Below are 27,293 nucleotides of genomic sequence, written 5' to 3'. Positions count from 1 at the left end.
GCATTCCTGGTCTGGCTTTTGTGGGACGAGATTCCTGGGTTGCAGCCGTGGTGTCCACATCTACTCTCCTTTACATGTGTTATCCCTGAATCTTCTGTCACTACAGAGAGGTGAAAGGCTGGAAAACGGCAGCCTGGGCTGAGAAAGGGTGATGCCACTGCTGTTTGCAGAGAGAGCAGTGAGTAGTTGTTCTCAAAGGGAAGGTGGCACAGTGCCCAGTGCTATGACTGTCCCATTTTGTCCCCAGCACCCACTGGTGTAGGAACAGGACAGGCCCAACTCTGGGCCCTTCCAAAGCAGCAGGGGTAAGTGATGCCTCCCTTCCAAGGCAGGTAATCCCCTCTGCCCCCTGCAGAAACAGCCAAGCCTCAGTGCAGTTTTGTGGAGAAGGAGCTGTCCCCTTGTCTCCACCCAGCTACAGCTGTGTCCCCACAGCACCACATCCACCCAGCCAGGCTTGAGCCACTGGCTAGAAGAAAATCATCAAGCAATTCAGAAAAAGATCATCTTTAATTTATGAAATGGAGAATCATTCTCGAACTTGGTCAGAAATTGCACAAATCACTTATGATTGAACCAGTAAGAACTACAGCAGCCTCATGGCAGGAATGTCTTGGTCCAAGACAGAAGGCAGCCATGTCCTGAGGCAAGATGGGAGGCTGGTGGGCTGAGACCCCAGAGGGAACCTGGGACTAAACAAAGAACATCCCTCAACATGCAACAGCTTCAAACACTGCCTGCCAAGCCCACCTTCCTGCAGCAGGCAGGCACAGGCTTTGGCACATCCCTTCTCCTTGCCCCCAAACACATTACAGGGATTGAGGAGTCACTCCCTTGCCTCAGGGACCTCTTCAGTGATTACCTGTCATCTGCTCTCAGCCAAAACCAGGGAGACCAAAGCACCTGCTCTCCTTGGGTCCCTGGCTCAGCAGCTCTCAGCAGCTCTCTGACCTGCTCTCAGCAGGTGAGATGATCTAACTTGGGCGCTGTTTCTAGCACAGAGGAGCTGAGGTGTCTGCCCCTCCCCACAGGGGTAAAATCCCTACCCTGTGACTGCCCAGTACTGTGTCAGACAGGCTCCAAAGAGGAATCAAAGGCACAAAAGCAAGACCTGGTGTCTCCTTCAAGCTGTGCTCTCCTGCCAGAGGGGAGGGCACCAGGCTGCCTCACCGGGTCACCTGGAATTGCCCTGGACAGGGAGGCACTGCCAGCAGCTGGATTAGGGGTTGGCTCCCTGACCTTGCCCAGAATGGGAGGGGGCTCATGGTACAGCTGTGTGACAGCACTGAGTAGTAGGGACTGTGGAGGGCAAATGAGGAATAAACACATGCAATGGGATGCCCGGTGAAATGATACAGCTCAAGGCTCTGAACTCAGTTCGAGCCCAGCACCTTTTCCAGTCCAGCAACAACTTCCTCTACAAGGCCACAGAGAAGGGAACCTCAGCATAAAACAGCACACCCAGCAGATCCTGGCTGTGCAGCATATTGTCTCATGAACAACAAATGCTTAAGAATGGATTTGGTCCAAGAACCACAGCACTGCAAGTGGGAGGGTTCTACCTTTCCCAGCAGAGGGTTCTCTACTGGGAAAAGCCTTCAAGGTCCTGTCATCCCTGCTCCTGTTTGACAATCATTCCCTTGGTCACTTGGTCCCTCAGAAGCCTCCCACTGCACAAGAGTGAAAGGCTCTAGTGAAGGACTCCCTGTGCAGTCTCCTCCTGTTCAGCTGCAGAGGCTGTGGCTCCCTAGAGCCATGCCCAATGCAGAGAAGTACATTGGGGATGTGTCTGTTTTCTAGCACCTGCAACCCAGCACCTCTTTGCTGGAATGAGCAGCTCTGCTCCCTGGGACAGGCTGGGATAAAATGTTCTTGCTCCTGAGATCAAGCGATCTATCTCAGGCCCCACACATGCTGAACCTCTCTGCCTTCCCCAGTGATGACCACCTGGAGTGAACAAACATTGGCATCACAGCATTTCACAGCTGAACCATGAACATCAGGCTCTCTCAGCCCACCATCCCTGCCCTTCACCTGCCCTCCAGCACCAGCCTGGAACCAGCAGCATCCTGGGGGGCTCAGGCACCCTTAGATTGTTTTGACCTCTGGTGCTTGGCCTTGTGTCAGGTTCTGCCGCTGAGCCTTCACCACCTGCAGCCGCTTCCCACGCAGGCTGAACTGTGACCAGCTGAGGAGCTGCAGCAGGGCGCACGCAATGGGCACAAAGACCAGGAGGTAAAAGCAGCCCTGGCGAAGAGTTGGCTCCAAGGCTGCAGCAGACTCCAGCTTCGGCTGGGCACTCACCACATTGTTCAGGGGGTTGCGCTGGAAGATGTCATAGCCTGGTGTCAGAGAAGAGTTTGTGAGAAAGGGGCTGTGGGGATGGATCTTTGTCCATTCTCTTTGAGTCACCAGCCGTGGAGATGCAGAGACCAGGCACAGGTTAACAACTGAAGAGCCCTCTGCACCCACCCAGGACACAGCACAAGGTGCCAGACACTGAACTCTGCCCTGTTCTGCTCCACTGCTTTCCCCAGGAGCATCCTTACCTGTGTACTCACAGAGCAGCCAGGTGCCAATCAGAGGGGCAAAAGTCTGGCCCGGTTTGGTGACCAGAGCCACCATCCCAAAGAGCAGGGCTGAGGCTGCCTGCTTCCTACGGTTCAGGACTAGATCCTCGTCCACCAAATCAGTGACCACCAGGTTGAGTAACTTACAGGTCCCTTCTGTGAACACGCGGTTGCTGCAGAACAACAGGCAAAGCACTGAATAGGGCTATCAAATGACAGGAAAAATGTGACAGATCATAAAAAATGGCAAGGGTTGAAAAGGTTTCTCCATACTTGAAATAAGAATTTCAGGTGCCCTAGTTACAGAAGAGGAACACCACTATCAGTAAGACTTTCTACCCAGCAGTACCCTGCAAGACAGTACCCTTACTCTTGACCTCCCACACAGACAGGCCTGGGGACAGGACACACTGGGTCTGTGGCTCACAGGCAGCTACAGCACACACCGAGGGCTGCAGAGGACAGAAGCTCTCAGCAGCTGGCAAATGCAGGTGCAAGCTGCCACCAGTCCTGCTGGTCTGTGACCTCCTGAACATCACTGCCTCCCTCACTCTGCAGCAGGACAGCCTGCGGATTCTGCAGTGACCTGTCCCATGTACTGTCAGAGCTGGAAACCACATGGCCTATGTATGATCCTGCTCCCTGTTCCCTGACTTCCACTCCTCTTCTTAAAACAGGGACAATGCAATTTGCTTCCCAGGAAGCAGAGAGCAGGGGAAGTGCTTGCCTACCTGGCAATGAAGATGCAGAGCAGATACACCTGATCAGGTCCTGCCAGGAACATGACAACACTCAGAGCCAGCTTCAGGAAGAAGAGTCCTCGCACCACAGCATAAACCCCATAGCGGCGGCAGAGCGACAGGAAGTAGAGGTTGTTGAGATGGGGGGCAATGTAGGAAACACCTGAACAGAGACAGATGCAGAAACAGCTTGATGGAGTTCCACCTTCCACCATACCCCCAGACATGATACCAAGAGAGACAGAAAGGTTGGCTACTGCCAGCAGGACAATACAGAGCAGCTCCTCCGCATATACAGAATATACATATACAGAAGGCTGCAGCAGATTTATTCCATGGCTCTGTGGCACAGCACACACTTTCCTACAGAGGGAGACCTTCTTCCATCAACCTCATGGACAGAAAGGAAAAAAAGACTTGCGCAGTGTCATGCAGAGGCCGCAACTCAGCTCTGGAGCAGAAATGAGAGAGGCAGGACTGCCTGACCAGACCCGGCCTGCAGAGAACCCTCCCAGGGTAACTCTAGGACCAATGCCCACATATCTGTGGTAGCTTGGAAATGGTCTGTATGCTGCAGAAGGAAAGGGATAAAATCTAGGGCTGTGTTCTCTGCTGCATCCTGGGAACACTGCATTCTGCAGCCTCTAGTGCTCAGAGCAACACCTCTCTGGAGTCTGGTGTCCAGCACACCAGGCTTGTCCTTACTAGAAAAGGCTCTGAGCTACTTCTGTGCCCAGGAAGGACAATTCAGAGGTCCCAGGGAAACGTGGGGTGCGTGCATGTGTGAATCTTACAGCCCAGAGTCCTGCATGTGAGCACACCTCTCCCCAGATGGAGCTTGGGAAGGGCAAACCCAGACTTGGGCCAGGTCCTGTGTAACTTAGCTGCTCCCTCCCGTCCCACCTGAAACTCACCAAGCAGGAAGGATCCAGTAGAGACAGAGATCTGGTCTGACAGCAGGTGCTCCAGGAACAGAGGGAAGAAGTTGCTGTTAAAATGGCAGTGAAAAACCTGTGAAGGCAGCATGCAGATGAGCTGGTCAGCAGGAACAGCAGTGAGAAAGAACAGAAAAGGCTAACAGCCCACTGGGCTCTGTTATCCTAGGAGCCCCATGCCAAAGGATCATGCAGGATAGGCCTGGAGTACTTCAGCAGAGCAAGACCTTGGCTGTGACATTTCTGACACTGCTGGCTGAGACTGCAGAGCTGCAATGCCATCAGCTATGCCCACTTTGTGCCCAAGTCAGCCCCACTGCCCAGCCGTACAGCACAGTGCTGCTAGGGCAGACAGGGCCAGCAGGTGACAGCAGTGACCAGAGGCTGGGAGAGACAGTGGCATGGCAGGAGGGAGGAGGCAGCCGGCAGGAGGACATCGGTAAAGCAGTGAGGCTTGAACACAAAGATGCAGACCAGCATCTGCCTGAGGGAAACTGAGGGATCCTCAGGGAGCCATGACTGCAGCACACAAAGCTGGGCAGGCTGCCGGCATTTGGTAGTCATCACTGAAGAGGGTGAAGAACAGAAATAGTAAAAGCCAGCTGAGAGATGGATCCAGCTGGACAGCGAGAACAGTGATGTGAGCCTCAGGAAAACGGAAAGGGAAAGGAGACTGCTGACAGCCACGCCAGCAAACAGCACTCCTAAACTCATCCCCTCTGTGAGCCAGGCCCTGTGCTTCTGCACCCCATATGGGCTGCACAGAGCTCAGTCAGCCTCCATAACCCAGCCTACACTGCAGAGAGAGGAAGGGGCACCCCACAGCTTGCTCAGAAGTATCCTGTCACAAGCAGGGAGAGTGGCTACCAGCTGCTGAATCAGCCAGCATGTGCAGGAGGCTCCAAGAGCAAGTGGGTGCTGGGAACATCTCTGCCCTTCCTCAGGAACTTATATACTGCTGAATCATCCATCTCAAAGAGCCAGAGACAGCACTCATCCTCCGAATCGCAGTGTGTCACTTCTGTGCCTACCTGGACGAGATTCACGCAGACAAACCAGAGGAAGTTACGATGCCGGGAGAGCTGCTGGAGATACTCTGCCAGGGTGATCCTCTTCTCCTGGGGGACGGAGAGTTTCTCAATGTACAGCCTCAAGGAAAAGGAGGGATAAAAAGCAACCATAAATCCCTCACACCAAGACAGAGTCGCCAGCTCTCCCTGTGTAGATGCAGAGCTGTCTCTCCTCAGCCCCCACCCTGACCTTTCATATTCCTGGACCAATCAAAACAGTGGAGTCTATAACTTGATTGCCATTCCACTATACATGCGTTCCTCTTCCAGGTCCCTGCAGTTAGCTCACCTGGCAGATCTCATCAGGATCTGCTGCTACTACAGCATAATGCTGGCAGCTCATAACAAGAGATGACAAGTGAGGCAGCCCAAGGACTGAGCTGAACAGGGAAAATCAGCTTGGTGTGGCCTACCAACAGCTCAGCCACTATCAGGCAGCTGAACTGAGTGACAGAGACAGACATTCACTTGTCCAATTCCGTAGGACATGGGCAGCAATGTGGTCTCATGCTCAAGCACGAATGCTTTCATAAGCTGCTTCTGACATTTTACCACTCATAAGCCTCACTGGGTGCTCTAGACATGAACTCATTTTGTGTTCCAAACACTGGATGGCCATATAGCAGGTTAGGCCTCTGCCTCCAGTTTGGACTAGGGCTGACACAAGACAGTTTTGTTCTATTTTCAGAGGAGGCAGTGTGACAGCTGATCCTGAAAACTGTATTAATAGACAAGAACGAGAGATAATTAACAAATTTTGCCTCATTCTGGATCTTCTCACACATTTAGTTTGCTGCAGATCTATGTCAGGCCTTTGTCTCTGCTGAGAATTTGTGACCCTTACTCTTTCAGGGTTGATTCCTGGTCCCATTTCGCTTTCCCATCAGCCTGAAACCGCTGGCGGAGCAGCTGTGTGGACAGGGTGAAACCAACAATGGAGCAGAGGGCCAGCAGGACGCAAAATATGCGAAAGGAAAAGAAGTCCTCCTTGTTCCACACTGCATAGGACATGAAGACAGACAGGGAGCCTATGGCACTGAAGAGGGAGCAGTAGAAGTTGAGGCTCGTCCTGTCTTTTGCTGAAACAGCCAGGTCTGCAAGCAAGGCGTTGTGATGGAGGTCAACCATGGTGAGAAAGCTGTCGTACATGCAAAGGCAAAGGAGGAACTGCAAACCAGGATGAGCCCAGGAAACCCAGAAAGAAAGGAAAGAAATGGCAAAGAGGGGGCCATTGTGGCTTAGTGCTCTGAGCCTCTTCAGAACTACTTCAGGGGACGAAATCTCTGCTCCTGCCCTGCAACAGAAGAAAAAAAAAATTTACATACCTGGACAAAACCCTGCATGATCACATATTTTTCCTCTCCAAGGAAGTCATGTAAGTGGCACAGACACAAATACAGCTTTTGTTCAAGTAACAACCACCCACATCAGATACCTTCTCAGCTAACAGTGAATACACTGAAAATATGGGTTTAAGAAAGCCAAAAAGGGATTTTTTTTCCCAGAGCATTTGTCTCCCTGACAGTGCAGTACTGTCTGCACTTTGTGCAATGTAAATGATTTTCATGACTTTTTACTAGTTTCAGGAAGCCACACCACTATTTTCATTAAAATGTTGACATAAATACATGAGAAATGCTAACGGCCAACAATACAGAGCTGTCTTGCCTTCCATCCTATAGAGTTTGGGAACAACTGGTCTAAGGCATTTCATGTGGAAATAACTGTACTTTTCCCACTTGTGCCTCCCAAACCATGTACACACTCTCTAACACCCCATTAACAGGCTTGGTCATATAGCAGGGGCTTGAGATTTTAGATGCCCGTATTTTAGGTTCTGCACCACTCATGACTGTTAAGGGTTAGGGCCACATCCACCCAATAAGTGTGTGTGACTTTCTCTAAAAAGGCAAATACTGAAACAACATTTATGAGCACTGAACTTCAAAGATGCCATGAAAAGGAGGTATTTAAGAGTTCCATGCCCAGTAATCCATTCCCACGCCATCTTTTTAAAGCTGCCAATTTGACATCATCTTCCTCAGAGACTAAACAACTTCCCAGACTCCTGTGAAAGAGACTCCTGTCCCAGACTCCACTTACTGCTGTGTGCTAAGGAATACTCGGTCACTCAGCCAGCCAAACAGAGGGTCATTGAGGCTGTTCCAGATCAGAAACACTGTCTAGGAAAGAAAACAGGACAGTGAAATAAACCACACGACAGTGAAACCACAGGACAGCTCCGTTCTGTCACCAAAGCAAGCAGTGCTGAGCTGGCATGGTGAGCTACCACCAGGAACTGTCCCAGCACACCTTCCCTGTCCCATCACCACTGTATGATGCCCCTGTCTGGGGCAACTGGCAGTAAGACCAGTGGTTTTCACTGCTTGTGAAACACCCCAACATCCCCAGAGGAAAGGCAGTCTTAAGAACAAAGTTCCTGCATTTTCTGTCCCAGCTTGTTCTATTTTTATATAGGTGGGAAAAACTGAAAAGCCCAAGTTAGTACTTGGAAGGCTCCCTCGCTCCCTCTCCAAAAGGGAACACTGCTGTTACAATGAACAGTTTTCACATTTCTAGCAAGGAGCAGTCTTGGTTTCAGAGTTTCCGACTTAGAGTGCAGAAGCCGATGGAAAAAACTAACCTCTCCTATCCAAAAGGACAGTTTATCAATCTTGTAAACAGAGACAAAGGTGTCCACGTAGTACAGGAGGAACACGTTGTGCAAAATGGAAACAAAGAGCGACAGAGACCCATAGATCACTGCAGTGGGCAAATGGAAAAGACAAGCCAGCAGTCGCAGCCCCATGTTGGTGCAGTCAGTGTTCAGCTCCTTCGATCACCTCCATTTCAGGTGAGATGTCTTCTCCCAACACCTACTACATCTTTGATGGGGCCAATCCATTGTTGCTCCTGCAGGAGAGAAAAAAAATAAATAAAATAAAATGCAAACAGATCAATTTTTTTTAACAGATTAAGTTAATTGGTAAATCTCTGTATGCAGCAATTAGAATTTGTATTGTTTTGAAGAGCTGCTACAAAGTGGATTGGAGGGGATTTAAGAGACTAGAAGCTGTCTGCTGCACTAAAGCTGTTTCATTAAGCTGAAGCCGGGCTGTGGGCTCCTGGGGGTATGGCTGTCTCCTCCTGAGGAGCCTGCCCTGTCCTTTACCCTGTAATGTTCTTTGTTATCCAGCAAGCAGACAATTAATCCAGCTCTTTAAAGGCAAGGTCAGAGGAAGAATCAAGCCAGATAGCTGCAAACAACAAAGCAGCCTTCAGAAAACACACCTAGTCACTGGTATTTTTAGGTACTCACATAAATTTTTATCCAAATAAAAATGACAGGAGCTGTGATGTAACCTCACATGTGCACAATGCTTTCCCTAGGCAGTCACAGCTTACTGCACCTGGGCTGGCTCAGACAGGAGTTATTTATGGTGAGCAGTGCTGCTGTTTTGTGGCATGAAGAGACACGACCAAAACACAACTGCAGCAGGCATGCTGCCATCATGCAATAAAGGTAACCAGAAGTGCCTTAGCAGTTGTCCAGCTTGTCTTGGAGTGACCTAAGTCTTAGGACCATAGTCTGAAATAAAGGTGCTTTGGCTGGACAGCAACATACACAGAAATAAAACACGTGGACACAGCAGCCTTAGACCAGAACAAGTCACTGTATGTTCTCAAGGGGCTGAGTATGAGAGGGGGACTCCTCACACCTGCACCAACTGGAGCTTGTGGCCAGGAGCTGGGGCCAGAAATGTTCTCTTGTGCTTTTCAGGCTGAGCGCTCTCTCACATGCCAGTTGCTACAGACCCAAGGCAAAACACAAGGCACTTATGTGAGACATAAGGGTTTCTTAAATCAGTACAAGTCAGCTTCTCCAGCCCGTACCATCATGCCCTGTTCATAGCACAGACATGAAGGGTGACAAAAAGGTTATCTTGGCACTGTCAAAAGCAAGATAAAGGGCTGTGTGCCCCTCCGGGGTCTGCATTCACCCACTTCAGATACATCATGGGGGCTTTGCAATGTGGGATAAGACTGAACACATAAGAAATAGGAACCTACGCACCACACCATCCTCTTGGGCTTGCAACACCAGCTGCAGCAAGTCCAAGCAGGAAATCAAGCAGAAGAATAAACGTCTGGGTATGAAACCTGATAAAAGGCCAGTCCCATTCAGCATTTCCCTGAAGCCATGAGTCTGACCACTTCTAGGCAAGATTAGAAAAGCAAAAAATAACCATCTGCTCTGCCTAGGCCAAGGAATTCCTCATAACTAGTTCAGAAGGAGCAGGAACAGCATTTGTTCCAATCAATTACATCACTAGATTGAAACTGCACCTCAGTTCCACTCCCAGCCAAAGCACTAGACCTCAACTGGATCCAACTGCAGAGCCCTTGCAGAGCTCAGACACCATTCTGCATCCCTGCCAGGCCAAAACCCATGGCCAGAAAAAAGGAAGACACTGCTTGGAAGAGAATTCAGCCAGACAATGAACCTTTATAGATGTAATTAAAGACAGACAAGCCTCAAGGGGAAATTTCATTTTGTATGGTCAAGAATTGGAAAGGAGTCACAATGCATAAAGACAAAGGTTAAGAAGAAGGGAGAGTTAAGGCAAGAGCTAAGTCCTCTGTCCCAGAGGTAAGCCCCCTGTCTCTTGCCAGAAGTCTTCTGTGGAGGACCAACTGAAGAGGAGATGAAGACATCGGTGTGCTGGGCCTCTTCATGGAATTGTCAGGACACAAGAACTGGGAACACTCACTGTAACTAACAGGAAGTCAGCTTAAAATATTTCTTTACCTGGCAGGTAGTAAACACCTGACATTCACTACCAAAGGATATTAAAGAGCTGGGCAGCAGCTTCAAAGGATTAGACAAATTCACAGAAAACAGCTGTACACAAGCAGCTACTAAAGGGAACAAGGCAGGGAAATCTCCTCTAACCGCCCCAAGCCAGCTGTGCAGGCTGGGGGTGGACAAGTGGAAAGGCCATAAATGGTGCCCAGACTTGTGTGCTCTCCCCCTAAACAGCATCTCCTGCTGCCACCATGGGGCAGGATAGGGGGACAGACAGACTAACAGTGTGACCTACTAGGGTGATTCTTATCCTGGCCTTGCCTTTGCTATCCAAAAGCTGAGTGAAAGCAGAGCCTGCTCAAGACTTGGTCTCAGTGCTGCACTTCATGCTGTCCCCATCCTAAAAGTGCTTCACTGAGCACATGTTGCACAAACCACAGCTGTTGAAATTTCCAGAGACACCTCATTTTGTCATATAAATGCTACAGCACTGTTCAAAGAGGGTGAAGTTCCACTTCCTTTCTGCTCCCTCATCACTCCCTCACAGATGTGCAACCCCTCCAGCCAGCTGATATTTGCCAGTGATGTCACTTTTGCTAGGATAGTCATTAGGTCATTTGATAGATATTTTTTCCCTCCTCATCTGCAAATGTGCAGTTAAAAGGAAACAAATCACAGTCGTCTGTAAAAAACAGATTTCACTTCTACACCCAAAGGATTGTGTTACTGCCACACTGGTATTTTCATAACCTTTTCCTTGGGATGGAGAATTATTCATGGAGTATGTCAGAACTTTTCAACATGAGGCTGTAAGAAGGAATGGGAAAAGGAGCTGCAGGAGGGAATAGCCATCATTCATTCACACTGAACCTCTAACACAGTCATAAAGGAACAAGCTCATAAATTAAAAAGCAATGAGTCTTTATTTGAGAAACTTCCTCCTCCGCATTTGACATCTGGCTCCTGCCAGTGACGTCCACAGATCTTATCTTCCTGAGGAGGATGTTGGAATACTGGCTACCAGGAAAGCACTGCTTTTGTTTGAGAGTGCTGGCATCCAGCTGTGTCTGGAACACACCACAGCTTGGGGCTCACACATGTGCTCTAAGTTCCTAGCCAGCTCACAGCTGGATGCACGAGTCCCTGTGTCCCGTGGTGATTCGGCAATGCCTTGGCCTTACTACAAGGCTGAGCTCCAGCCTTCCACAGCTGAAGCCACTTGTACTGAGCCAGCAACAGAGCCATACATGTGAATCTTGGCTCAAGCCAACCTTTTAAGCAGGGCCAGATGATTTTTATGTGCTCAAGTTGCCACTCAGCAACCTGAAACAGCCATCTGCAGACCTGCCTGCAGTATCAGGATGGCTCTTGTGTTCATTCTCCCCTGTGTGGGTAATGCAGGCTGGAATCCCAAATAATACTTTAGGATATGTTTGTGCTTGCTTGAGCTGCCACTACACTGCCTCTGCTGCATATTCTGGGTTTTGAGGGCTTACTAAGCCAGCTCTGTATGTCTGCAGCTTCCACACAATAAATCCACCCAGCAGCTGGAAAAACCACCCGAGAGAAAACCCTATTTATAGACATTTGTCACAGCCAGACAGGACTGGGGTGCTGGGGGTCCGGCCCCACTCACAGGGAAGGTGGGCTGGAGCTGCACCTGTGGAAGAGCTGATGCCCTGTGACTGGTGCTGGGCACATCAACTCCTCCCAGAGCCTGCAAGTGACAGTCACGGATGTCTTTGTCTGGTCAGGGTTATCTGTCAGTGATGAGCCCATTTTGGGAGCACAGACCAGCTTCTGCGCACTCCTTCCTTCACACATATGGTACCCCAGGACACCTCCACAACACATCTCAGAGAGTCCTCACCTCACAAAGCTACCTGGATTCTGGCAGAACTCTGTCAGTAAAACAAGAATCCCCCCACAGAGCTATGTGAATGAATGAAACCAACAGAGCCTCTACTTAAACAAAAAAAAAAAAAAAAAAAAAACTCTCAAAATCCTATTTCTGTCCCAGGAAAGCTCCTTCCTAGATACACATTTCATAAAATTTAGGCTCCTCTGACAAAACTTGGATATTGTGCACCCTTTTAGAGATGAATATAACTCCAAGGCTCTCAGTTTCTCCACTCCATACTTCTCCTGAAACCCTCCTAACACCCTCAGATAATCCCTTAGTAACAAGGACTCTTGAGGGAACATTAAATACAGTCCTGTGTGAAACATGAACAAACATCCCAAAGCAGGCTCCCAGCAGCTTTGTATCTGATGTGTGAAGAAACGAAAACTTTGAAACCACCTGGATCAGGCATGGAAACATGACTGAAAGAGGTTACGAGAGCGTTTCCCAGTACTCTTTACCAATTCAACAATTGATGACTGTGCATCATAAGACTAAGTAATACCCTTCTTATTACAAGCAATCATGTGCTTCCATCACCCCTGCTGAGTTCATACACGCAAACACAACTGCCACACAGACAATTAATACCTTGAACCAGCTGGTAGCTTCCGTGGAGCTGTGCTCCAGCTGAGCAATCTTGTTCAATCAGATCTCATTGCCTAATAAGAACACAGGGTTTGTCAATACAGAGATAACAGGGCAGATTTCATAGCCATGGAACTTAGCAAGGCTTTTACCTTAACAACATGAAACATCCCCTGTCTAAAGAACTCATTGTTTTACAGTGTAAAGGAAGTGTGTTAGATGTATTAAAAAACTTGTTCCTGATCATTTGCTGCCAATATAAGTTCTAATCCTGTAATGGACCTCACAGCACAAGGATGGGAACCAATGCCAGGTAACTCTGGCCTCAAATTACAAAACTAGAAGTAAATTTGAAATCATCATTGAAAACAAACCCCAAGATTTGCTTCAAAGGAGCTATAAGAGGGGATTACTGCACACATTCTGCCTGTTCTTTGTTAAGACTTAAGAGGAAACTCCAGGTGAGAAGCAACTTTCACCACTCCGCCAAGTGCAGTCACCAGGAGTTTCTGCTACACATCTTCCCGGGAACAGGGATTCTCTTCACCTGTGCAACCTCCCAGGGCACCGTCCCTGCACAGGGCCCCGGCTGCAGCCACAAGGCCACACGCCACTGAGTGGGTCTCCAACTGCAGCCGCTGGCCTCCTGGGCGGGACAGGAGCACAGGGAGCCAGGCTGGACATGGGGACACCTTGGACATGCCCAAGCAGCGCTGACATCCCTGTGCCCCATCCGCAGGACCCTCCACGCTGAGGAGAGGCCTGGCAACCTTGGGTGGCCAGGCAGAGGCGCTGCCATCCTTCCCTGGTGGGCTCTCCCGCAGGCTCCATGGCAGTGGGTTGAAGCCTGCCAGGTGAAGGGAGGGAAGGAGTAGCAGGGACACCAGAGACCCGCGGCACACTCGGGGAGAAGAGGACGATGCCAGAGCCGCCTCCCCTTGCCGGGAGGCAGACCCGGCTCCAGCGCTGAGCCCCCTGCCCACGAGCACTGAGACCAGGGAGCGACGGCACCCCCAGGCCCGAAGTGGAATCATCCACGATACCAAGAAGGAATATCCGCCAGGGCTCTACCACTGCAAAGGACAGGGTGTGCCCCCTGCCCCACAGAGGCGGCCCCCCGGGGGGTATTGTCTCTCCCACCCTACCCGAAGCACCTTACTGAGCGGACGAGGGGCCGCCACCCTACCACACGACGGGGAGAGAGACAGACCGGAACCAGCGATGAGGCGGGAGAGACGCCCGCGCGCCGCGTCAGCGCCTCCTACCTGCGTCCGGTACCGGCGCTCCCCCGCCGCTCCGCCGTCGCACAGCGCGGCCGCGCATGCGCACCCCCAACCCCGCCCCGCGGCCATTTTGCGTCCTGGCAAGTGAAGCCGCCAGCACCTCCCGGCGGCCATCGCGTGTGAGGACACTCCGCTCCCTTATTTGCATATCTCCGCCCCCAGCCGCACGAGCCTCTCTGGTGTGGCGCCACCTCTATGGTCAGTCCGCCCGTCGCCATGGAAACGCGGCCCGGCCGGAACGCCAGCGCTTGGAGTCAGGGAATCGTGAATCACCGATATTGCTTCAGATCTTCAAGTTTACGCAGTCCACCCGCCAGCCCAGCGCCACCACTGTTACCTGTAAGCCACTAAACCGTATCACCCAGTGCCATTTCCAGAGGCCACTTGAAAACCTCCAGGGATGGCAACTCCACCACCTGTGCAACCAATTCCAATGCCTGATCACCCAAACGAAAAATATCTAGTATTGAATCTGAATCTCCACTGTCCCTCTCACTGCAGGCAGGGTAGAAGAGACCAGCCTCTGCCTCATCACAACCTCCTGTCAGGGTTTGTAAAGAGCAGTGAGGTCTCCCCAGAGCCTCCTCTTCTCCGAGGAGCATGTGCCAAGCTGCAGAACAATTTAGTGGGAACAAAAATATATACATGGCTGCTTCAGAAGGTGGGGCAGTAATCCAGCAAATATCCTGTCTCTGTTCTTCGTAATCAGAGACTTGCATTTCTCTCCCATGATTAATTTCCATTCATCCTGTGTATTTCAGAAAATAGGGACTATTATTGTCCATTATCATTTAAGATCTCTCTGTGGCTCTTTCTCTCAAAGAAGCAACTCCTATGTTCAGCATATGTATCACCTTTGGTCTCTCACTGCAACAGTTGCTTCCATTAAACTGTTCTCAAATTTCACCAGGGGAAATTTCACCACGAAAAATTGAAGCAAAAGCCAATTGCTGTGCACAGAAAAGTATTATTGCACACTATTACTTGCCAATGGTTTTGCACATTAGGCTTACTAGCAGCTTCTTAAGCAGGTTATTTTTATAAATTCCTAGAAGCCAGACAACTAATTGTAATCAACATGGTTTGTAATTAAAGAGTGATTTGTAGGTATTTAGCTTCAGCTATTGAGATCACCTGCAGCAGAGCAAGGCATAAGGCACTAATCAAATAATCATTTAGTTTGGAAAAGACCTTTAAGATCACAGAATCAGTAAGTATCCCAAAGGAGCTGCACTACTGCTGCTGTTGTGCTGGGTGATGATGAGGTGACCTTACAGAAGGAGTCACCTATTTAAAACTCCTGTGGAGATTTCTGCCTGTAAAGGTCTAGCACAGTGCAGGTGCTTACAATAACATAGTGTTGATGGGAGCCACTGATATGGCTTCTTACTTAATTACAACCTGGATGAGCTGTGAGTACAAATACCAGCTTAGCTGTAGCTGAGTGTGAGTAAAAAGCTTGGGGGGGGAAGTAGCACTGAGAGAAAAAGTGGAAGGTTTATTTTTGTAGTGTTTAATGGGGGCTTCTTTTCTGTGTCAGTTAGTCTGTTGCTTTAAAGGCTACAGTTCTTTAAGTTTTACTGACTTGAGAAGGAACCTGAAGTTTTGGTGAGTACTTTTGAGGTTTTTCCATGCTGGCTTTATGTGCTGATTTTAGCTGCTTCTTTACCTGTATCCTGTATTCTTGTTCCCTGTCTGAGCATGTAATGTAATTGCTGAAGGAATGAGCCTCCTGTTATCATCTTAAGGTATAAGGCATGTTCAGACAAGTTTTGCTGCCTTAGTTACCACAGGAAAAGCTTCTATTAGGTCTAATGCAGTATCTTAGGGTATCTCTTTACTCTCTGTGTGTCCCTAAGGTACTTGAGTGAAAAAGAGCCTGTGGAAAAAACCTGCTTTCTTAGGATCAGGTTGTGTATCCTACTGCTCCTTGGTTAAGTGAAGGCACTCTCCTGGTTGTCTTTTCTCCACATGTGAGTACACATATGCCCAGCAAATCTCTCTCTATGTTCTGCACTTATAGACTGGGCTGTTTTGCAATGTTTCTGCAGTTATATGCTATCTTTAATGTTTGCAGTAGCAGAGCAGTATGTGACTGAGATGTTCTGTATTTTGCCTGGCTTCTTAAAAACGCAAATCCCTTTGCAGGTGGTGCCATTTTCACATCTGCTGTTTGATCATGTGGGTGCCCGTCCATGTACAGTAGCATAACTTGGCTGTAGTATTGACTCCTGCCAGTGCTCTACTCTGTAATATTCCTGGCACCACCTGCTTGTGGAAGATACTAATGTAAATCGTTGTTGTGTGATGAGAGGCTTTAAACACTTTAATTTGGAAAAAATGACACAGAAAAGCCTGAGTGATTGTATTCCTGGAAACACAAGATTTTCTTTTGATTCCGATTTTAAAAAAATCAATAATGTTATTTGTGAGCTATGTTCTGTACATAACAGAAGGTAGTTGGTTGGTTTTTTTTAAAGTTATACCAAAGTTGTAGATCAGCAGATGCTGCAGCTGTCTGCCTTGGGGATGCAATAAGAGCAGTATTCCCATGGGTAGTTCTAGCTCAGATGTTTGAACTTACACTAGAAATGCAGTGTGTATTGCTGTTGTAACAGAAAACTCCCTTATATGCCAGAGGGGTATGTTGTATGTAATACAACCCCAAAGAGCGGATAATCTTTCCTGTCCTACTGTTTAGGGTGTTGACACTCTGGGAAGATGTAGTGTAAGTCCATAAGATAATGCCTTCTGTACTTCTGCATATCCATCCTCAATGCAGGATATGTGGGCATAGGATCTATTTAAAGGAGAAAGAGTTAAAATGCAAATAGTTTTCTGTGACACTGGTGTTTGTCAACAGAGGAAACCCACTGTGGGCACAACCTCCCTCTGGAGAACTAAGCTGTATCATCCATTAACTCCTTTGCAGGATATCAGGAGACTCTCCCAAGAGCACTTCAAGGACAAAGACTTGTAATCGAGCAGCTGTGAGAGTAGGATGCTGTGGAAGTACAAAACATGTTGTTCTGTTATGCAAACTGTCTTTGTGTAAGATAAGAAAGTCCTGGTAGGTAACTGGAGCTGGCTATGGGAATTAAGGCTGGAATTGAATGATTTGTCTTGGAGTGTGTAAAGTAAACAATATATAACCAGGAGGAACCAAATAATTATGGAGTGTCTGAAGCAGCTCTTGCAGGGTAAAACCTTTCAAGGCCACCTGCACCATATCCGTAATACCACGTAAGGCTGAGATTACCAAGGTAACGATATCAGAATTGTCAGGCTTAATTATGGATGTGGCAAAACTGAGGAAGAAATAATCTGGGTGGATTGGCTGTTTGGGAGGAGACTGAGGTAAAGAAAGCATGAACGTGGCAGAAAAAGTGGATCCTGAAATTAGAGAGTAATGTATAAAATGAGACAAAAGTGAGATCAGCTGACTGAAGGATTGCAGGTGTCTGGATGATAGCAGAGCCTGAGGACTCAAGCTCACAGGAGTGCTGAAGTGATGCTCCTTGAACAACCTGCTGGACTCTACATCAGGTCTATCCTGGAAAGAATTGTTGTGGGAGGGCAGAGCGAAGTGGGGTAGATGTGCATCCTAGTGCTAAGTGCTGTGGGAGGGAAGGGTGACTCAACAGCATCATGTGTGGTTTGTAAGACTTGATTAGTAGCTTCATAGCTGTGTGCAAAGTGGTATAAATAGCCCTGAGATGCTACTGGTGCATTAATGAGATTATTGGCTGTTTAGTTGACTTATTGGTGTGCTTGATACAATTAGTGCCCTGAGTCTGTTCCCTCAACACTGTGATATGTAGGGGAATAGTTGGGCAGAAGTCACAGCTGAGGGCTCAACCAGGACCTTCTCATTTGGAAGCTTGACCTACCTGGTACTGAGATCTTTTCTTTGAAGAACATGTGTGGATGGAGATGATGGGTATCAGATGAACTCTTGAGTGAGAGGAGGAGCAGGTCTGTGCAGGCTGTGTTTTAACATGGAGGGGATCCTAATGACTGAATGTTATGAAATACACATTGAAATATGCTCAACTAAAAAAAAACCAGTAGTGTCTAGATACACAGCTGCATCTGGGAAAGGGTTTAAATGAGAAATAACATGGTGGCTGGGATACTGAGACATAGGACACAGATTTGAACTTCAGGTGAGGAAGACATCTGATGTAAAGGGTGCCTGCAGTGGTTACTGGGAAGATAGGAATGGTGGTGGTGGAAGCTTTAATAACACAGAAATTAGGCTAAGCTGAAAGGAGAATGTGTCAGAAAAAGAGAAACTGTGGAGTATCTCCAAAATGTGTCCTCTGGTGCAGCAGATGCATGCCCAGGGAGAGGCTGAATAGGTGACAGTGTCAGGATCACCTTGCAGCAGCAGGAATGTTTTCTAGAGCCTTGCCTGCTGATGCAGTCACCCTATGGTAACACTCATCATGTTTTATTCTTGGTGGCACAGCTGTTTCAGAGCTGCTGTGTTACCCAGCAGCTGCAGTCAGAGTAGGAATGGCTGCTCCAAACCTCTCTGTCACCAGTGAGTTGCATTTGACTGCTATTTGAGCAGAGTTATACAGGAAGGTGGTTTTTGGATAACAGCTGTCAAGTAAAGACTTGCTCTGCAATGACTTGGCCATTTCCTGGTGTTTTGATTTCATACGGAGTCTGGGCTTTGCACAGACCTCAGAAACAAATGCCAGACCCACACCAGACTTCAGTGCTTTCTGGGAATGTTGCTTTGAATAGCTGAAATGGATCTATTCCCTCTTCAAAGGGCCTCTGTAAGGGTTGACTGACTGTAGTATGCATTAGCTGCTATTTCCAGAGTTACCAATGCCAACTGGAGCTCTTTTCTTCATGGTGCACTAGTAACAGCAGGGTGAGACTGGTGTCTTCTGGCTTCAGAAGTTAAATTCTCCCCCTTGGCTGAGCTGAAGGGATTGTGCATGGAGCTCTTGTATCAGCTGTGCTTTTGGTATTCTTCCAGTTGGCTTGGGCAGTGAAGTAATTCCTGATATAGAAAGGAGGTGAGAGGAAACAGGGTCAGAGCCCCAGCACTGCTGGGAGAGTTCCTCAGACTGGGTTAGTGATGTGTGGAGGCTTGTTCTCTACAGCACTGATTTGTATTGCTGTTAATCACTGCTCTGTAATGGTACCTTGAACTGGGTGTGATGCAGTCACCCCTTGTGCGAGTATTTAACACTTCTTGGAGTACTTTCCTGGGGCTGATTTTCTCTTGCAGAGTGTACCAAAATGTGGTGCTATTTTATGTTTGGGGGGTGAGTGGGTTTCTGTTAAAAATTCAAGTTTTTCCATTATTTAGCAGCACTAGTATGGGAATCTGGTCCTCTAGATAAAAATGAAGGCCTGAAAAGGCCCAGCTTTTAACAAGCTTTTGCATTTTCCTGGAATTCCTGTGTTGCTGCCAGGCATGTCTGGCTAAGAGAAAGCATCCCATTTAGGAAGGCAGCCAGGTGCCTCTGTCCTAAGGATCAGTACTGCTGGTGGAGGATCAAAGTTACTGTGTTGTGGCTTTTTGTGTACTGCTTTCTCACCTCCCCAAGAAGTACTTGGGAGTCTTCTCCTGGGTAAGTTTTATTGAAAAGACTTCAAATCAGGCATGACCTTAAGCTGGCAATAAAGGGATAGAAGTGATAAGGAAAAATATGAAACTGCTTTGTCGTGATCTTCTCCCACGCACTATCTCCAGCTACCAGGATGCTGGATAAGTGTGTGGGACTGACACCAGAGTGATGGAGGACAAACCTTGGCTTAATAAAAACATTCAGTTTTAACATCTCACTGTAAGCAGTCCTTGAAACTGTTTTTTTTTTTTTCTTTTTTAAAAGTCTTTACCAAAGCTTTGTAAGGTGGCAACAATTCTGCAGACTCTGCTCGAAATGGGGAGACTTACTGTAAATAACTCATTACTTCTTCATCCTCTTGGCTGGGGGAAATTGCTGCTTTTGCAGTATTCATCCCTGTACCCTTGGGAGTTGTTACAGGGCAATGGCAGGAGATCTCTGGTTTTTTGTGGGGTGGGGGAGGAGGTGGAGGTCAGGAAAAAAGCTAGAAAGAAGAGTCTGAAAGCTTGAGTGCTGGAACAGAGGAAAGGGTAACTTAATGGTATCTTCATTTGTGAGCTGATCACAGAGCTATGGAATGAGGTGAGAATAGTCTGGGTTGAGTGTTACAGTAAATTAGATGGTCATGTCCTCTCCCATGGGCCCAATGTCTCAACAGTTGTGTTGGCTTGCAGCATATTCCCTGAGGCAGTATCTAAACCCATCCAAACTGCCAGCCTGACCTGGGGACCCTGCTTCTGCTGGACAGAGGACTTGGTGAAACCAGACTCTCCAGACAGGTGAAATATTTGTATGAAGATTCACATGTTGGGTATTGTGGCACAGCTGTGTGTTGGTACTGCCCATGATACAGGCAGGCTCACTTCAGTCTCTCTCCTACAGAATGTGAAGTTTGGCATGAATTTAATATTTACTTTTTTCTGTTTTCTGTAGCTCACAGTGGTATCTTGTGTTCCAGAAATACCTAAAAAGAAATCTCACCAAATTCAAAGCTAGCCAAGGTGATAGTAAATCTCTACTGCCCTGAGATGTTCAGAAAAACCATGGTCCCCTGTATTTTTAGCAGGTAATTTCTGCTGCTTTAGGTACTAGGAAAGCCCTACCAGACTTGGGCATTTCTGTTTTGACTAGTGGTGGTTTCATCACCTGTAGTAACTGAGAGGACTGAAACAAAAGCTTCTCTTATCAAATGTCCTCTCTAGTTTTGTATTGCAAACATTGCTTGGTTGCTCCATAGCAACTCTATGTGGGGCAGCTGGTGTGAAGCACACTTTGCTTGGCAGGCCTTTTTTTGGGAGCTGTGGTGTCAGTCCCCTTGACCTCCACTGAGATGTTTGAGGAGGGAAAGGCCCTGCCAGATGACTGGGACAGTGGGTAAGGGAATTGCTGGAGTCAGCTCTGGCAAGTCTGGGAATAGTCTGCAGTATCATGTTCTCACCAAGAAGAGATGACAATCTTACATTAATTTTCTGTCACCATCTTTGGACTTTTCTTTTTGTTGTGCCTGGTGTCTCATTCAGCAACAGCCAAGTGGGGTCTGAACCCTTTTCCAGCAAGGTGAAAACTGCTGGAAAGGCTTAAAAGGAGAGGCTGCCTTGTCTCTTGCTGTGTTGGCCCCTTGTTTTTCCCTGTTGCCAACTACTGCTCTGGATGCCCTGGCATGGGGAGGCTTGGCTCCCAGGCACAGCCTGCTGTCTGTCCATCCAGGCTTTCTGTCTGTGCCACCAATACCTGGCATGTATTGATGGATGTCAGTGGCTCTCAGGAGCAGGCAAGCATTTAGCAGAGTTCAGCTCAGGCTTTAATGTCTGCTTTGCCTGTTCCTGCTCAGGACATTCAAGTGCTCAGTTACAGATGTGGTGATTTTTAATTTTTTTTTTTTCCCCCAAGGGATAACAGAGCTTGAAGGTGGAGCAAAGGAGGGTGGTAGTCTGAAGAGACAGATCAGCTAGGATCCCCTCTCCCTTTCTGGTCCTGTAGTTGGTCCTGAAGAGTTGGAGGCTGTCACATATTTACTTCCAAGACCAGGCCAGCCTCTGGCTGCTGGTACTGGAGAAACAAGAGAAGTAAGAGCAGGTGGATCATAGCATGGTTTGAATTGGAAAGGACTTAAAGATTATCCAGTTCTAACTTCTCTGCCATGGGGAGGGGCACCTTCCACTAGACTAGAGCTCTCAGAGCCCCATCAAGTCTCACATGGAATGCTTCCAGGGATGGGGCATCCAGCTTCTCTGGGCAGCCTGCTCTGGTGCCTCACCACTCTCACAGTAAAGAGTTTTAATTTCTAATATTCAATTTGAATTCACTCTCCATCAGTTTAAAACTATTCCCCTCTGTCCTATCACTGCTTGCTCTTGTGTAATTCTCTTGCCAGCCTCCTTGGAGGCCCCCTTGCTCTTGTGTAATTCTCTTGCCAGCCTCCTTGGAGGCCCCCTTTAGGTACTTTAGGTGCTATAAGGTCTCCTAGAGAAGAGGAAGGGGAGAAGAAACTGGGAATTGGACTCCTTCTTCAAGTGGTAGCACTTGATGTTGGTTTTTGGAGTCGGTTTTCTTAAGCATCTGATTAATGATGCCTTCCAGCCATCAGATGGCCTGACAAATGATCACCTTCTGGGCAAACCCTGTTTTCCCTGCAGCAGTGTCTGCTTTTACTTCCTGGTAACTGAGGGATTGGGTCGGGCAAGCTGGTACTGGTGTTCTCAAAGCCCTTTTCTCCGGTACACGTGGATTTGTCATGCTGTAGCTCAGCCTGAAGGTCGGTATGAACAACAGGCAATTGTGTAATGGTGGGGTAAATCGCATTGTCAGCCCCTGGGGGCACCAGGGTGCTGCTCTGCAGGGGCAGGGCAGGAGCATTGTGCTCCTGCATACCAAAACCTTGTTGCAACACACCCGAGCATTCGGAGCAGTGCAAGCCAGGAGCTGGGGCTCCGTGCCTCCGCAGGTAAGACTGTGGCTGGGCAGTCTGAGAGCTCTGTGCTTGGGAGCAGGCAGGGGCAGGGCAGCAGCTGTGCAGGGGGGCTGGCAGAGGCCACCCAGTCAAGGCTTGCCCTGACAGGTTTGCAAACTTCCTCCGGGGCTGGAAGTCTTGTGTAGGCTGTCAACACACTCCCCCCCCGGGTGATCTGCTTCCAGGGAAATGTGTTGGCTTCTGTGGTAGGGCATGTGATAATGCTGCCCTGAAGCACTTCTAGCCCTGCTTAATCCTCATCTTGTTTCCCCTTCTTATCTGTTCAGTTTGCTTCCTCTTGTGGGTCATCCTGATTGTCTTCTCCTTCTGTCCTAAGACACGAGCTTGTTCCCCTTATCTTTCTTCAGTGTAAAATCAAAGCAATTAGTAGCTGTGCTCAGGCTGCCTTGTGATTAAACCCCCAGTGATTTAGATGGCCTGTCAGTCCTTCTCCTTGCAGCTGCCAGGAAGACCTGGGAGCAATGATGCTGACAGCCAAAATGCAGGGTGCTACAGAAGCTTTTGAGCAAGAGCTGGTCATCAGCTAGATGTGAACAGCTTCTCCAGAGTGGTTCTTAACTGGCTTGGAGCAGCACACTGACCCAGCAGAAGGGGTGTAAGCTGGGCTTGCTTTATTTCATATGATGGATGCAATAACTGCACACTCTCTGCGCAGACCACTTGCTCTGAAATACAAGCACTTTACAAAGTGTGGATCTCAAAAGGAATGCATGAATGAGCTACTTAAAGAGATGCTGAGACTGGTTTTCAAGATGAGACCACTTATTCCACGTGCCCACTTTATGCTGCCATTGACATACAACACCCCTTTGGATTTTTGTGGTCATTCTGAGCAAGTTAGGCAAGTAGGTTGTGAACTTTGTTTAATTTCCTCCTATCTGAGGGGGGGTGATGGTTGTGATGGGCTTTGTCTCCAAGGCTGCAAGTCTTGTTTAAGGGTGCTTCCTAGTCTTGACTGAATATTTCAGTGCTGTTTTGCTGTTCCCTTTGTGGAGTGTAGGTGTCTACCCCTGAACCCATGGCAAAAAAAAAGGCTTGAGCTAGTTAATGTACATTATGAACCTCTAGGAAAAGGAAGAACTTGTGCTAGCTAAAAAGAAAAAAAAAAACATTTTGCAGTACCCAGCGTTGCTTGTGTCAGGCAACTCTTAGGGGACAGCTGAACTTTCATCTCTCCTTCTTGGTTAACACCTGTGGGAGAGGCAACTCTAGTTAAGGCAAGAAGAGCCCACAGGATCTGAACTCTGTGGGGAAAAAAAATCTAGTTTGCTGCCTATAGTCCTATGCATGATCTTTTCCTGTCTCTGATAGCAAACTCTTAAAAAAAAAAAAAACCAAAAAAACACAACAACCCTATGCTATATACAGCTTCCTTTCTGGCCCTAGGGGAGAGGATAATGAGTCATGGGAGGACATTGCTTCATGCCCTGGAGGGTGCTTGGATAACTGGCAAAGGCAGGCTAGGAGCAAATTCAGCTGTAGGTCAGAGTTGCTCAAGGTAAACGCGCACTTAAACGTGAATGGTAATTAGTGAGACCAGAAGGAGAAACCTGCACATGAGAACTTGTCAGAGGAAGTGTAGATGTGCCTGGATTTTGCTCTAGAAATAAACAAAAGGTACAGCTCTTGTTTGCTTATCAGAGTAAAAGCAGGGCTTTGGGGGGATGGGGAGAGAGTCAAGGGCAGCTGAAGATCTTTTTATTTGTTTAAGATTTCCTTGTTTGGGCAGGACGGCAGTTGACATGACTGCAGCAGGGTTGGGCTGTGTTGCCTCTTTCCTTTCTTTGCCCGCTTGCTTTGTTTCTTTCCCTTGTGCCTGCCTTTCCCACTTTCATGCCTGCTCAAGGGCCTCAGCTCCTTGCAGTGTCTTGCTGCCTCCTAGCACTGCAAACACAAGTCATGAGGATACGAGGTTGACTCTTCTGCCCTCCGTGGTCTTTATGTCAGCTTGTTCTCATCTTTGCAACTCAGAAATGTGTGGGTTAAATAATGTCTTGCAGAGGAGCTAACAAGCAGTCACTGGCAATGTGGCTCACTTATTCTTGGTAGGTTACTGCTCCTGCAAGCTGTGGGGAACTCCTTATATTAATTATTAATTAGTTGGTATGCTTACAGTGCGAGTGTATCTCCTTATTCACCCCAAAATGTATATAACCAGTATAAATTGATTCTCTTCCCCTTCTGTCCTCACAGCTTTTGAGACTTAGCAACTGCTCCAGAGAAGTGCCCCCTGTGTAAAACCCCAGGCTCCTGTACAATGTACCAGTCCAGCTTTGTGCCACGGGAATATTACCCAGCCATGATCCCACCTTCTGCTTATACCTACCCACCACTGCGGCCTGGGAGAGCAGAAGACACATCCAGATCTGTGATGTTCCCTCCCATCATCCACATGCACAACTTCTACAGTCGACCCATCACTTTTGTGGTGGACAGGAACAGATACCCTGACTATGCAGGAGGTCAGGTGGAGTATCATCATCTCTATAGTGCCTCCAGTCCCTATATCCATCCATACCACAGCTGGCACTTCCCTCCTATGGTCCCTATTCCTATCTACAGCCCCTATGCAAACTACCATCCCTATGCTGCCTGCCAGAGGTCAGATCAGTATCGAGATACATGGCCAGAAGGCTTCACAATGAGAGGGGAGCTTCAATGGGGGAAGCTTGGAAAGGTGTTTGGGCCAAGGAAAGACCTCCCAGAATTTGTGAAGGATGATCTCCGGAGGGTTTATGGCACCTACCCCCGGACCAATGTTTCCATATCCTATCGGAAAGGGGAGTTCTTGGTTAAGGGAGACCCCAAGACAGAAGACCAGGAATATGCAGTGGAGAAGAAGGTCATCCAGCAGGCTGTGACCCCCAGTGCCAGTGAGGCAGATGACAGCAGCGAGGACCGGAACCGTAAGAAGAAAAAGAAACTGAGACCTTGAGGGAGTCAGATACCCAATGGACTGATGCTCCAGTACCCTCATGGGAGCCAGTTGGCAGCTGTTTTTGGTGTGGTTGGCAAGTAACACAAGCAATGGATGCCACCATTCTTGTTGATTTCTTTTAACTGCTCCCCATCAACCACAATCTTATGGCAGATTTACCCTTATTGATGCATAATGTCCACCCTGTGAAGAAACCACATGACACTGGACTGTTGGGTCAGCTCATTGGTCCTGGTTTTAAAATGAGCATTTGATTTCCACTGGTTTGGTTAACTGGTCACAGCCTGGTGGGGGATCTCCAAACTGCAGCTCTTGATCAGAGAAGATGGGCTTCTTCCTACCTTGTCCAGGGGAAGGGCCTGTAAGCTGGTTCTCTCCCTGGAGCGATAAAAGCTGAATTTCCTTCAGGCTGAGGGCAGTGCAGGTCCCAGAGGACACAGGGGTTCTTGAACACTCTGAAGAACAATTGTCTGCATGTCTTGTCACTGCTGTTTATGACCACATCATTGTGCTTTATCACCATGTGAGGCCTGTGCAGCACTTCCCTACACTCTGGTGTCCCCATCCTCTTACACTTGATAGTGTGGTGCTCATTTCTCCTGGCCACATGTCCTTATTGAAACTGCTGTTGAGGCCCTGCTCTGGGTCTGACTTGGCTCTTGTTGGAGGTGCTGGCTCTCCAATGAGGTTACTGGAGCTGTGTGAATCACAGCACTTCCATGGCTTGGTGGTTGTACTGGAAGAGCTGTGCTGGAAGTCTGGAGGGCTGTGAGGGGCTGGGTCTGACTTACTTGCAAACTTCTAAAAACTTCTACCTTTTAAATGACTATAAACAATAAAAAAAACCAAATGCAAATGTTTATATTTCTGATTCTTAAATACCTTACATCAGTCTCTTTTGTGAACAACTTACGATCAAATCTGACACTTTTTTGTGAAATTAGGGATGGCTTCTGCTGTGGTTCATGCCCAGCCATGGTGCCTTGTCCCACTTGGCAGTATCCTGCCTTGCCCTAGCTTATTTTCTGTCAGCTTCTGTAGGGACCAGCAGGAACTTTATAAGCATACAGAAGAAATAGGGGACCCTCTCTGTCACCCTGTAGTCTCCTAGTCTCCCCCTGGCCTCACACATGGGAGGGAATGGGATGTTATCAATCTGCATAGCAAAGGAGAGACTGAGGGTGAATGAACTTGGAGGCCTTTGGTTGTTCTGAATTGCAATAAAGTGAAAGCAAGTGGCTTTTCTTTAATTTTTTTTTCTTCGTTAGTGCAACAGATTTTGTTTAACCAATTGCCAAAATGTCTCAGCAACTGTCTGCATTTCCCCTTCCCCATTTAGCTTCTTGGAAATGTGTTAACTCTGCTGCCAGACAAAGCTGCAAGAGGTCTGAACCAGAAAAAACTGCTGTAGAAACGTTGGACCAAACTGGTGCTCTTTGGCTGTGTTGCAAACAGTGGCAGTGGGACTTGCTGAATGTGCTAGAAAAGGCCTCCATTACTGACAGCTGGCTAATAAGTTATGCTTCTGCTTACCTAGTATAGGAAAAAGGCAGCAGTTCCTGCTGGGTTGGTTGGTTGTTTGTTGAGGTTTTTTTGATCTCTTCCTTGGCTGAGCAGGCTGTCCTACCTAGCTAGGGATGTGCACTTAAATGCCTGCATTGGTGGTACACTCCCTGTCCTTCCAGCAGAAGAAGCAGCTCCTTTGGGCAGTGAACCCAAAGTTCATGCATTGGATCCTTGCACAGTGGTTCAGCACCTCAGTGGGGTGTGGGAAGGAGCTTCTTCCTCATCCCCTGTAGCTGTTGTGGGACACAGCTGAGCTGTCGGAACTGGATGCTGCCTGCCATGGGCAGGGGCTGCTTTAGGTGAGATCCTGGAAGAGGTGCAAACTAGC

General features: G+C 48.2%; 2 protein-coding genes across 6 annotated transcripts; one reads left to right on the top strand and one right to left on the bottom strand.

Annotated features, from left to right (window-relative positions):
* Nucleotides 1-491: 491 nt before the first annotated feature.
* Nucleotides 492-13,937, bottom strand: MFSD13A (major facilitator superfamily domain containing 13A). 4 transcript variants are annotated; one of them, XM_066555029.1, is made up of 10 exons: nucleotides 13,879-13,902; nucleotides 12,617-12,687; nucleotides 7,960-8,228; nucleotides 7,419-7,498; nucleotides 6,160-6,609; nucleotides 5,277-5,394; nucleotides 4,225-4,321; nucleotides 3,302-3,473; nucleotides 2,550-2,743; nucleotides 492-2,342 (listed from the first exon to the last, which is right to left on the bottom strand). In XM_066555029.1, the coding sequence occupies exons 3-10, from the start codon at nucleotides 8,122-8,124 to the stop codon at nucleotides 2,089-2,091; spliced, it is 1,530 nt and encodes a 509-aa protein (XP_066411126.1). In that variant the 5' UTR covers nucleotides 8,125-8,228; nucleotides 12,617-12,687; nucleotides 13,879-13,902; the 3' UTR covers nucleotides 492-2,088. The 4 variants fall into 4 exon arrangements, with proteins under 4 accessions (XP_066411126.1, XP_066411123.1, XP_066411127.1 ...); XM_066555026.1 differs by lacking the exon at nucleotides 13,879-13,902 and adding an exon at nucleotides 13,768-13,872; XM_066555030.1 differs by lacking the exon at nucleotides 12,617-12,687 and having other exon boundaries at nucleotides 13,879-13,937.
* Nucleotides 13,938-14,129: 192 nt separating this feature from the next.
* On the top strand, nucleotides 14,130-26,255 carry C8H10orf95 (chromosome 8 C10orf95 homolog). Of its 2 annotated transcripts, none has more exons than XM_066554966.1 (2): nucleotides 14,130-14,235; nucleotides 24,655-26,255. In XM_066554966.1, exon 2 carries the CDS (start codon nucleotides 24,719-24,721, stop codon nucleotides 25,394-25,396), a length of 678 nt encoding a protein of 225 aa, XP_066411063.1. In that variant the 5' UTR covers nucleotides 14,130-14,235; nucleotides 24,655-24,718; the 3' UTR covers nucleotides 25,397-26,255. The 2 variants fall into 2 exon arrangements, with proteins under 2 accessions (XP_066411063.1, XP_066411062.1); XM_066554965.1 differs by lacking the exon at nucleotides 14,130-14,235 and adding an exon at nucleotides 15,757-15,869.
* The last annotated feature ends 1,038 nt before the right edge of the window (nucleotides 26,256-27,293 follow it).

The sequence above is a fragment of the Molothrus aeneus genome, chromosome 8 (genome assembly GCF_037042795.1).
Source record: "Molothrus aeneus isolate 106 chromosome 8, BPBGC_Maene_1.0, whole genome shotgun sequence".
NCBI classification, from domain to species: domain Eukaryota; kingdom Metazoa; phylum Chordata; class Aves; order Passeriformes; family Icteridae; genus Molothrus; species Molothrus aeneus.
The sequence above is the reverse complement of the archived record's forward strand: the minus strand, read 5'-3'. Positions and strand labels throughout refer to the sequence as shown.